Below are 12,983 nucleotides of genomic sequence, written 5' to 3'. Positions count from 1 at the left end.
AAAAATAAAAACAAATTTAATGACTGAAGCAATGGACGATTGAATGGTGGGAAACTAGCCATCAAATTTAGCTCATTGCTGCAATTAAAAACATACTTTCTGTTTTCATAGAAAAAAGAACTAACTAATTCCTTTGATTTGTTTCTCTCATTCGCTCAACATCAAATTTTTAACGAACCAAATTCGATTGACGGCAAACCGCAACTTGCACGTCAATTGCGTCCTACCACACTTCCTTCTCCTATAAATATCTGTAAAATAGAATGCAAGCCGGGGAGATTACGATCAACCTGCCAACAGCCGAAAATCGCCCTATAGAGATCGCGAGGACAGCAGTACTGGTAAAGGTGGAAGCAAATCTTCTTCGTCAACTCATTTAAATGGTCGCAAACACTATTCAAGGTTGGTTTGTCGGTTTATAATTAGTTGAAGTGCAAATTGCTATATATTAAATATTATTGCACTAAGCAATTCGCTAACCTCTTATTCAAATTTTCAGAAGTCGTTCTGGTTCACCACGTACCACAGATGATCGTAAAGCCCGCAAATCGAAGGATCGTGAACGTCATCGCGATCGAGATGAAAGTCGTTATTCAAGGGATAGAGATCGCATTCGAGATAAGGACCGCGTTCGTGACCGGGAACGTAATGGCGAACGTGAAAGGCGTTATGGATCACAAGAGCGTGATCGCGAGCGCGATCGTGATCGTGGTATTGAAAAGCGACGGAGCCGATCCAAGGATAGACGTCGCAGCAGTCGTTCACGAGAACGTGAGCGCGAGCGACGTTCAAGAGAAAGACGTGGCAGTAAACCACGTTCAGAGCGTCGTCGTAGTCGATCACCCACTAGAGACCGTCGCTCAAGGGACAGGAAGCTTAGCCCTGTTAAAGAATTAAGAGGCGGAAGACCAGAATTTGTTTCAAGATCAAGAGAAAAAAGGTAACTTTTTTGTATACGTACATTCACTTTGTATGTCATTTTCTTAAAGGGTTTAGTGTTGTAAAATTTACTTCGAATTTGTTTCAGCAGCAAGCGCCGCAGTAACTCTCCGCGACCTTTCCGTCGGGGCCGAACGCCACCAAATGGTCTTGGTGATCGATCGCCCCGTGCTGATCTCAGCCCAGAGGAACGTGATGCCCGTACAGTTTTCTGCATGCAATTATCCCAGCGCATACGTGCTCGCGATTTGGAGGAATTTTTCTCCAGCGTTGGAAAAGTACGAGATGTACGGTTAATCACCTGCAATAAAACCAAACGATTCAAGGGTATTGCTTATATTGAATTCAAAGATCCAGAATCAGTAGCACTTGCACTGGGTTTGTCGGGACAAAGACTATTGGGCATTCCAATTTCGGTGCAACATACACAGGCTGAGAAAAATCGTATCGCAAATGCGGCGCCCGTTTTTACGCCCAAAAATCATACAGGCCCTATGCGGTTATATGTAGGTTCTTTGCACTTCAATATCACTGAAGATATGCTTCGAGGTATATTCGAACCATTTGGAAAAATAGACTCCATACAACTTATAATGGATACAGAGACTGGTCGTTCAAAGGGATATGGATTTATTACGGTAGATCATTTTTGTATATATTTCCTGTACTCACTTTTTAGATTGTTTTACTTTTGGCGAATCAAAATTACAGACTCCAACGATTAAAAAAAATATGATAGAAAACTTTAAGACAAAGTAAAACCATTTCTTAAACCATTGTGGAATTATCTTTTTTGTTATTATTCTGTTTACAATTTCAGTATCACAATGCGGACGACGCCAAGAAAGCTTTAGAGCAATTAAACGGATTTGAATTGGCTGGCCGACCAATGAAGGTTGGAAATGTGACTGAACGTTTAGATATGAATACATCGTCTCTGGATACAGATGAAATGGATCGAAGTGGCATAGATTTGGGCGCTACTGGTAGACTGCAACTAATGTTTAAGCTCGCAGAGGGTGCTGGTTTGGCAGTGCCGCAAGCTGCTGCAAATGCGTTATTAGCCACTGCACCACAGCCCGCACCAGTTCAGACGCAAACGCAAACTCCGGCCATAGCTACGCAATGCTTTATGCTGTCCAACATGTTTGATCCGCGCACTGAGACTAATCCTGCATGGGATAGTGAAATACGTGAAGATGTCATTGATGAGTGCTCAAAGCATGGAGGTGTACTGCATATTTTTGTTGACAAAGCCTCTCCCACGGGTAACGTCTATGTGAAATGTCCGAGCATAACCACGGCAGTACTAGCAGTAAATGAACTCCATGGGCGCTGGTTTGCTGGCCGCGTCATTACTGCTGCTTACGTACCATTACTGAATTATCATTCTCTATTTCCGGATGCGATAACGGCGGTTAATTTACTAGCATCGAAACGAAAGTCTGGCGAATAAAGTGGTTACTGAAGGTTATTTTTAAGTAAATATGCTACAATTGGCTTTCAAATTTTATAAATCGGTCGGTTGTTTGGGCATGTAGTCCACATTATGTTCACCATGCATTCCTGCTCTCCTAAGCCTAGATGAGATTGATATTCGATCCACTCTCAGATTGCATCGTTTTTATAGACACAACACCCGTAGCAGACTTATTGCATGGGATTATATTCGACATCTGCCTAGTTGTAATCTAATCGTTCTAATTTTTTTCTGCTTATTTGTATTTTAGTAAAACTTTGAAGTTTGGTATACTGTAAAAATATGCATAATCTTATAAATGAACACAATTCAATGAATAAAACACATTCTATATATAGAATTTACTTTTAATTAATGTATTAAAAAATGTACGGGTGTAAGATGAAACAAATAGAAAGTGGGATAGCCATTTCTTGATCGAAATAAATGTTTACACAGGGTGTCCAAGAACTACCACGACAAACTTTAGGAGAAAGTAGGTGGGGGGCGGGGCTCCCTGATAAGCAAACATTTTACTTATAAAAAGGTCGCCGTTTTTGAAATATTGATATTTTTTTTATTAAAAAGGCAGGCAAAGCTATATTTGGTAATTTTTTTCTCCAAAATACTTCCAGATAGTTTATCCACCATATTCAAATACAATGTAGTTAAACGATATTAAGGACTAGTTTGAGATTTTTAACTTTCTGTGGTGAACAAAACTGTACTTAGCTATAAAAGCGAGGATATATCCTATGGGTATCGTCTAAATCAGCTCTTACCTCACGACCGTAGCAAGCAGTGCACTCGTCATTTTGAAGCCATAGTCTACGGCGCAGGTTCAAGGGTACATCTAATAGAATTGGAAACCATTCCTGCGGTCTCAGTATCTGGCAATTAAAAATACCGCGCCATAAATTTATTTTGTACTGGTACTGCGACCGATTTCTGAATTCATGAGGATTGTTTACCTGCCAACTGTAATGGTTATGTAAATTAAAATAACCACGTTTGCATGATGATTCATCGCTTCAAATTAATTTGTATCAAAAAGGTTGGGGTCTGATTCATGCATTCGCAAGATTTCTCTGCCAAATCTAACCCTCGCCAGGTAATCTCTTTTTTTTTTATCCTGAACACATTGAATGTGATAATGATGAAATTGATGTTTCCAGTGTGGAATAAAGTAGTTTTATTCGCACCAAAACTGAAAAGATCAGTCTAGCCTATAAACCAAGGATAGAAAAAAATAGTTATTTTCAAAATTTCAATTCAAAAAGTCAGTCGGGAAGAATTGGTCTTTTTAAAGTTTGTGTGTAGCAATGTGATGCTGGTTAGCCAAGGAATGTAAATCATATATGATTTACTTTTTTCAAAAAAGTTTGCAATCAATCATTTTTTCATTGATATATATAAAAATATAAAAATAAATATAAAAATTTAAATTTTACTTTTATTTTACCGGTCAAAAATAAAAGTTAAAAATTGTCTTTTTTTTCGGTCAAATATAAAATTTAAATTTGACTTTTTTAATTTTTGGTCAATTATAAAAGTTAAATTTTACTTATTTTTTCGGTCAAAATCGCAGTTTACATATTCACAATACAATATGTTTTAATAAAAAATGCACATCCTTTCATTGTATCGCAAATCGCTAAGAATAAGCTTAGTGCTGAGAACGCGCTTTCTACACTATATTGTGTCGCTAGCACTTGATGCATAATACATGCCACATCTCTTAGTCGGGGGGTATATCAATTTTTTACTCTCCCAGTAATCCATATGGTCCGTATTAACACCAATGCGCTTCTTATAGGTGCCTATATCCATAGATGCTTTTCGAGCGTTATCTTCGGAAACACTAAAAGTGAAGTTTTGACTTTTAGGGTTGGCTTTCCTTTATGGCCGTTCGTTAAAGGGGCGGTGGGCGAAAGGTAAGTGCGCGTGGCACCTCTAACCCACCTTTTTGGAGAGGGAATGAACCGCCATTGACAAAAATACAACCCCCGACCACCTAGGTCCCCTATAGTTCCCTAGGGACCCCTTAGAAAAAAGGTCGGTTGGAGGTGCCACGCCTACTCCCCTTCGCCCACCACATCTTTAACGAACGGCCATTATGGAAAGTTTCCCCGACTTTTATATCTGACTGAAAAAATAAAAGTCAAATTTTAACTTTTATATTTGACCGAAAAATAAGCGTCAAGTGTTAACTTTTGTTTTTGACCGAAAAACTAAGTCATATCTTATCTTTTATTTTTAACCGAAAAAATTTAAGTCAACTTGTAACTTTTATTTTTGACTGAAAACATATCGGTGAAAAATAACTATTATTTTTTTACTTATTTGATAAAAAGCATAACTGTTACGGTCCCTGCTATAAACATAAAATCAAAGAAATTGTCTTTGAAAGCTTTGTGGGGAAATGTTTAGTTATTGGCCCATCGTTTTTGGGATGGGAGCGGAGGGGGCGGGGGCGTGGCCCCCCAAACCCCCCTCATTCGAAAGGGGACAGTCGCCACTTTACGCCTTGCTATTGGCGAATTTATAAAAGGTGGTGTTACTGGCGAATTTAGATTTTCGCCGCGGTACTTCCTAATGTCAAAATGATGTGTTTGTTGTAAACCAGGCGAATTCATATCACAACTCGCCAGTAACACCACCTTGTATAAATTCGCCTTGGCTAATCGCCTAATTTTCAAAATTCGAAAAAACATCGGAAACATCGATGAATCGTTCCCACGACAGTCGGGTCTACGTAACCGGAACGACCCAGATTTAAGGTGCCCACACTCACCGACGTGTACGTATACCGTGTCTGTTCGGCGTAGCAACATAAAATTTACTGTTGATAGAGCGAGAGGGAAGCACGCGTAACCGTCGCACGTACACGGTGGTGAGTTTTCGTTTACATGTCGCTCTCATAAGTTTGATCGTGTCAGCCACACTCACATACGTTAACGTGTCAGTTGACACGATCAAATTTATGAGAGCGCCATCTAAATGGAAACTAACCACCGTGCACGTGCGACGGTTACGCGTACTTCTCTCTCTCTATCAACAGTAAATTTTATATGTTGCTACGTCAAACAGACTCGGCATACGTACACGTCGGTGAGTGTGTGCACCTTTATATCTGGCCAAGGACTGGCACTCCAGCAACACTCCCCAAACACCCTTTGGGGAACTTGTATGCTGCTACAACAACAACAACAACATGGTTATTCGATCAAGAATGATAGAATACAAGATTGCGCCGATCAGAGAGGATTTTNTCGGCATACGTACACGTCGGTGAGTGTGTGCACCTTTATATCTGGCCAAGGACTGGCACTCCAGCAACACTCCCCAAACACCCTTTGGGGAACTTGTATGCTGCTACAACAACAACAACAACATGGTTATTCGATCAAGAATGATAGAATACAAGATTGCGCCGATCAGAGAGGATTTTTGAGAATAAGTTTTGTGTGACGTCACACTGGTGCAATTGCGAGAGAGAAATACCAAAACGTGAGCAAGAATGGAAGAAGAAGAAAAAATGTTGCAAGGAAAACGTAAAAAAGTTGCACAAGTGTGACGTCATGCAAACACCGATGCTGTCAAATTCGTTAAGAGAGAGTGGCGAATACTGCGGCAAAACAAAGCGAACAACGAGAAATAGGCAGAATGATCGAGGAATGACGTAGAATGTTGCACAAAGAGAAACGTCAAGTTGGATGAACACTGTGAACAGCGAGAGAAAGAGAATGAGCGATAAACTTCAGAATGTTCTAGAGTTGCCATCAAGAATGATAGAATACAAGATTGCGCCGTCCTGGGCGTTGACATTTGTGTACCACAGGTAAACAAAGAATAGAGCGAAAAGAAGAACGAGTTGAAACTGCCAAAACAGTTCACTTTACAGCGAAAAACCTGTTTTAATTTTGCTAAATGCGAAAATATTGCATTTCTGTTAGAGAATATTGTTACGATTATCCTCGAAACCTTGAGGGATTACCCAAATATACTCGGGCTCGTATCGCTGGATTGTTAAATAAATGCTAACGATGACCGAATTGTAGTACAATTAACTTTATTGTACAACAAACAATTTACAATACTTGCTAATACAGTAAAAACACTTTACAATACTTGTTAAAGCAATAACAACGCTTTACTACTTGTTAACACAATTAAACTTATAGCTTGCTTATTCGCAACTCAATTCTCCGCTCACTTTACTTGTAGCTTGCTGACTTGTAACTAACTCACCTCGCGGTGGCGGCGCCCTTATATACCTGCGCTGGCACTTATGGCAACTCTAGAACATTCTGAAGTTTATCGCTCATTCTCTTTCTCTCGCTGTTCGCAGTGTTCATCCAACTTGACGTTTCTCTTTGTGGAACATTCTACGTCATTCCTCGAACATTCTGCCTATTTCTCGTTGTTCGCTTTGTGTTGCCGCAGTATTCGCCACACTGCCCTCCACCTAAGTCTGATCGTCCCGATCAGACACACTTGCNGCAGCTTAGTTGCACTTTTTCATATTTGTAAAACTCATTTGTGAGTAATACCCTCCATTTTACTTTTGTCGTTGGATGTGAGTTTATCCTAGTATATCGAACAGAGAGATACATTCAATTTATTGGTTTTAGCGATCAATGCAATGTCGGCACTGTGAGACTATTTTGTTTTAAAGTATGTAACTAAATTTCTAGGCAAAGATTAGCAGATCAATAACCTTCTCTTTCTGTACCGTTTATTAAAAATTAGAGCTTCCAATATATGTATGTATTTTTATGTTTAAATTTTAAATTAATTTAATGGAATTAATACATGATATATACATTGCAAAACCCATTGTTACTAAAATAAACTAATGATTACGTCCGCCATATCAGACAAAATGTAAGAGTGCTGGTTATTATATCTGAAGGCCAGAAGTGATCCGCACATATCCTCTCCTTTGCTGCAAACTCCGTACGGCAAGCTCGGCCCCACACCAACCTTCTTTCCGCCTCTCTGGGTACTTGGAAAAAAGGACCCCTTCCCCCTTCCAACCTTTTAGCGCACAAAGCACATTTTCCCATTTTTTTATATATAAGCTTTATTTAAAAAAATATTTCCACTTCGAATAATAAATTTCACGTTACAATTAAAATTTAAATTATGAAATGTAAACAAAACATATTTTTGACATTCGTGTACCAAGGCGAATTGGGGCGAAAAAATCAGTTGTTCTAGTAACACCACCTTATATGAATTCGCCCTGGCGCAACCTTTGTATCAAGGCGAATTTATATAAGGTGGTGTTACTAGCTCAGCTGATTTTGTGTATGTGTTTCGCCGCACGGCTTCTGATATCAAATTGAAAAATTTTGTTTGGATTTCTACACACACTCTTACAGATTTTGACAGTTTATGCCGCCAAAGCAAAAACAAAATACATGTAAATTTTTGTTTTTGTACTCCTGCTATCACCTTATATTAATTCGCCTTGCTTTGTATTCTCTCAATCGTGCTATTCGATGCATCGAACAGTGTTGCCACGAACACTTTTTTTTAAATTTTTTTATTTTTAATATCTTTTTCAATGTCAAGTTTATTAAGAATGTAGATAACTTAACATTTAGTAAAAGTAAAACAGATCTAGAAAAATAAAAGGAAATTAACTGCGTATAACAATTAATTTTACTGTACAGACTTATACCAGACTTAGGCCGAAATACAATAGCGCAGTGGCAGTGACAGTTTTTAAAATCAGCTGTTGCTGCTAATATTAGCAGTAACTGCCACAGCAAACATAATACGGCGTTGTCAGTGACTGCTTTTTTTGACATTCCCTTTTGTTTTTTACATTTTTGTTGTCGCCTTTTAGGCTTCAGTGATATCAACAGAAGTTGTCATTTATGTCAAATTCAATATTCGAAGTTTTCTGCGCAGAGGGCAGTGGCAGTGAATTTAGAATTTGGGCTAAACTGAGCAGTACTGCCAGCTGCCACTGCTGTATTGGTAGTCGCTTCATTGGACACCACACTTTCTAAAAAACAGCTGATTTCGAAAAACTGCCGCTGCCACTTCCATTGCGCTATTGTATTTTGGATTTATGTTGGTTTTACACACATATAATAGGGCTGTTCATTGCATGTTGCATTTGTAAATTCACAACAATAAAATGCACACGGTTGCCATGGCAGCAAGCAAAAAATTTGCAACTGCAAATCCAAGACCATTTCCACAACATTATGAACAGCCCTATTATGATTTAGTTAATTCCCTTAAACTCGTAAAGTCTTGAACCGTGTAAAACTCGCAAGTTTACGAGGCTTTTATGGGAACGCCCTCTTTGCGAAAAGGTGTAAATAGGTGCGTAAAGTGACTGTTTGAGAGATCAACCAGAATTTCGTGAAGCAATTTTTTTTCCTAGTATTTTTCATAATATCCCGCCATCTTGTCGCTATCACTCTAGCCTAAAATACAACTAAAAATGCCGAAAATTAGCAGAATACCTAAGTCAATACGGTTAATAGATGAAATTCATTAATTTTATTCGCGTATTATTTTTTCCATTATTTTATCATACATTTTAGCATATAAATTTCGGCCCTTCGGCAACATTGAAGTTTACGAGGTCGTTTGCGCAACAAATTTGCCTCGTAAATTTACGAGGGACTCGTAAATATAGCACCATACAAATTTTGACAGTTGTTTTACGAGGCTCGTAAATTTACGAGCTTTACGAGTTTAAGGGAAGACCCCTATTATTGTTATTACTTCGGGAACACTCCCGCTGCGACCTAAGAATATCTATTGTTCTAAACCATAACTGTAATCACTCCCACCTTAGGTCGAGGCCACGTAAGGAGCGGCAAAGCGACGAGCGACGACATACAGAAATGCCGCTCGGTACGTGGCCACTTCAAAAGTATTTCATATGTTTTAATTTTAAGGCGCTCAGCAGCTTTGACGCTCATTGCGTGGCATCGCCTTAAGGCGGATTATATATTATAGCCTCTAGAGGGTAAAAGAAGCTATGCTGGTTGATACCAGGGAATCCAGCTCGTGGAGAATTCCCCGATTTGCGGGGAATTTCAGTTTGCGTGGGGAATCGGGGAATGGACCGGTTTTCGTGGGGGATTTCAGATCGTTGCCCCATATGTGATGATGGGCATTCGCGTCTGCCAGTACCATTGTTGGAATACCGCGTCTTAAAGCTTCCCGTGCGTTCCTCAGGAATTGGGGTGGAAGGGGTGTAGCTGCGTTGTGCGCCATATAAGTTGAAGCCAGCTAAATTGATCTTCCATGGGATTCAAGTGCTATGACGACGTTGTCCGCGTCGCTAAATTGTATGCATTAATATACTTTTTTTTATAGATATGGATGACCTTTGTCGTTGACATAGACAAGTTTGTATGCATTCAGTTCAGTCCACAAACCCGATCTTTTATGACCCAAGGTTCCTGGAAGAGCGCAATCTCCTCTTCTCTTACCGCGAGACGGAGGAGAAGTGCGGTTGAGGCCGCCTTGCAGTGGTGGAGACTATTATGTACAATACCCACATCAGTTTCGCATGGTTCAGTTGGACAATCAGCCACGGTCTGGATAGCGTTTGACGCGGTTTTGGAACCATCCGCCATCTGCACAGCTTGGGGTGCAGATTGGAGCGCAACATCCGCGATTGATCTTCCCTGCTGCTCATAAGCCGTTAGATTGGAGGATACCTTTGTATGTTGGACTCCGAGTATTCCTCCCTTGAGCGCGTTAGTTTGTCCTGTGCGGGTTCTACTGTGGCTCTCGCCTGACTTTTAGCCATGAACTTCTCGGCCCAGCTTTTTGAGTCGAGCTCTTCTCCTGTCAGTTCTTCAGCTTTTTTGTCCCTCAGCCTCACCAGGATCCTGAGGGCTTACCGTCTTATACGACAGCACCTTTTTGATGTACTTATGTGCTTATAGGGATGGCTACTAGCCAGAACAACATTAATGCCACAATGGCGAACCTCGAAGACCGCTGGCTTAGTCATACGGTCTGATGTTGTCGACGTCGCTTTAGGGGTTGCTCCTGTCCGTGTTCCTTTGCCTCCTGGAGTAGCGGGGATGGCATTAAGGCTAGCTTATCTGCTGAGTGGGCCGCCCTCGTCTCCCGGAAGTCTGTCTTCGAGGGTGGGTCTACTACTCGCCACCAGCTTATCTAGGGAATTGGCTAGACTGGTTACCGGAAGGGGGCTTCGATGCCGTTGAGGCAGTCGGAGAGGGGACGAATGGTATGCTTTGCACACAGGCTTCGCAGGCTTGATTGGTCTTGTCCGAGGATAGACCGGACCTTCCTCATTGGATGGGTCCTTTTTTGAGAGTTCTTGGTTATCCGAGGCGGGTTTTATTTTATTTTTCAAATTTTTTCATAAACGTCCGCACTGCTCGACGTGGCGAGCGCTGCGGGTTACGTATTTAGAAGGGAGAAGGGAGACGTCGTCCACAGCAGTCCCGTCCGCCATGGGAAGATCATTCAACCACCTGAGGTGACCCGGTATCAGAAGAACGCCGTTAGAATACAGTTGGATACCCCTGGCTGCAAACCATCTAATAGGCACAGTGACGCAGAATACCCTGGGTTAGGGGGGAAGCGGGGATGGCAGTTCCTCTTTAATTTCCGCATCAGTATTCAGTCGGGACGTATCTGATCACATCAAAGGTTTCTATGAAGTTCCTCGGTATGAAGGTCCTGATCTTGACCGCATTCAAAATATTTCTCTTAACACACTCATTGGCATACGCAGCGTTTTCAAACACCACTTTGTACAAAGTAACCTCTATAGCCTTGATTGTGTCGATACCCACAATGTTTAATCCTTTAATTTTACTCCATAAATATAGTCCATTCCTAACCTTTTTTTTGGTGTACCATGTCAGATTGCGAAGTATCGAAGAGTACACAAGCTTTCCCCTTGTGGTTTGCTGGGTATAGGCCTGTATGCAGTTCTCAAGAAAAGCTAAAATTCCATACAAAATGACGTACAAGAAATGGCTAAGAAATTTTCTTAAGTCAAATTTCCTTCGGGCAGTATGCAGTTCTTAAGAAATCTGCTACGCTTTTTACTACGGTTTTCTAAAGTTTTTTGTGAAAAAAGAGCACAAGGCAACCCAGGTTTGCAACAGAAATATATGCCCGTTCCATTATTTCTTTAAGAAAGAGTGAGGCAACAGGCTGTGAAGTATCGAAAATGTCAAAAATTCCTTGGACACACACACGAAATAATGGCAAATTTTTCTTGACGGATTTCTTGAGAGCTGCATACCAGCCTTATAACAGCATTTCTATTGTATTGTGGTCCACACGTGATTTTGTGTTACTATCTGTTAAGCTTCGCGAACCTTTACTGACCATCATAACGGAATTCTATCCGTTATCCACTTGTGATACAATAGCTTTAGCACTGTTGTGTGCTAAAATCCCTGTACCTGCCGTTTGCAAAATGTTCCCCAATTTTGAGCTACCTTGTAAGCCTACAGCACCCTCATCTAGGCCCATGTCATTTTCCATAAAAACCTTATCTTCAATTTCATCATCATTTAACATTTTCTTTTTCCTTTTATGCCTACTGTTTAAAAACAGTGCCTCATTGGCTTCATCATCAATCTTATCAGAATTTCCCTCCATAGCGTCACTCGCCCTAACCTAAACTCTCCTTTTCACTTCACTTGTCACAGCACACCAGCACAAAAAAGGAAATATTAAAAATAAGAAGCACGATGTAGCTTACCAAATTGGGCAAATTCCCAGTAGATTTTTGGTTTAAAAAAATTATGTTCCACACTCTTGAAGGATTTCACACAACCGTTTTTATCAAATAAGTTTAAGTAATTTAACGCAGTCACCGAACAGAGAAAGACCATCCACCTGCTTTGCTTGCTCTACACGAAGTGAAATTTGAATTATAAGTGAAAAATCAGATTAAATTGTGTTAATGTGCAATTTGTGAGTGGTTTTTGGGTTGAAGACTGCATAAAAACTAATAAAATGAAGTGTCGTGCGTTAAATTACGACAGCCGTCAAGACGCAAGATGCGTAGATGCAAGGGTAGCGCTGCGAGGAACGTTGCATTTTGTGTGTAGGGCGTTCCCGAATGTTCAATGAAAATGTCAATCCCGCTGAGATGCTGCCGGAGTTTGCTGCAGCAGCTTTAATTGCAAAGCAATGGAGTGCACTAAAATGTTTGCTGCAGCAGCCTCAATTGAAAAGCAATGGAGTGCACTAAAACGTTCACTATTCACTAATAGATTAGGTGAGAAATGCAATAATTTCGCATTTAGCAAAATTAAAACACGTGTTTCGCCGTAAAGTGGACTGCTTTGGCAGTTTCAACTCGTTCTTCTTTTCGCTTTACTTTTTGTTTACTTGTGGTACACAAATGTCAACGGCCAGGACTGCGCAATCTTGTATTCTATCATTCTTGGTCCAATGTAAACGCGCCGTTATTATATTGACAGCATTATCCAATGTAAACGCGCCGTAAAGCAAGTTCTTTATCGTGTAACTACCCTGTAAACTCTGCTGTCAAAACGGTCAAAACAATTTGGTTGTCGTTGGAACACATCTCTGAAGTTGAGCT

General features: G+C 40.4%; 1 protein-coding gene across 2 annotated transcripts in view; it reads left to right on the top strand.

Annotated features, from left to right (window-relative positions):
- Positions 1-2,770, top strand: part of LOC108361556 (RNA-binding protein 39-like protein Caper) — a 37,276-nt gene extending 34,506 nt beyond the window's left edge. The window contains exons 3-6 of one of the 2 annotated variants that reach the window (XM_017614201.1): positions 263-402; positions 500-940; positions 1,031-1,577; positions 1,760-2,770. In XM_017614201.1, the coding sequence (XP_017469690.1) occupies positions 263-402; positions 500-940; positions 1,031-1,577; positions 1,760-2,395 (1,764 nt within the window). In that variant the 3' untranslated portion in view covers positions 2,396-2,770. Of the gene's footprint in view, positions 1-262; positions 403-499; positions 941-1,027; positions 1,578-1,759 lie in introns of both variants that reach the window. The other variant, XM_017614200.1, reaches the window with a different exon arrangement.
- Positions 2,771-12,983: the final 10,213 nt, after the last annotated feature.

This window comes from Rhagoletis zephyria, unplaced genomic scaffold (genome assembly GCF_001687245.7).
Source record: "Rhagoletis zephyria isolate East Lansing unplaced genomic scaffold, Rhagoletis_zephyria_1.1 Rzeph_scaffold_00790, whole genome shotgun sequence".
Taxonomy (NCBI): Eukaryota; Metazoa; Arthropoda; class Insecta; order Diptera; family Tephritidae; genus Rhagoletis; species Rhagoletis zephyria.
Note: the sequence above shows the minus strand (reverse complement) of the source record. Positions and strands in the feature narration are given on the sequence as shown.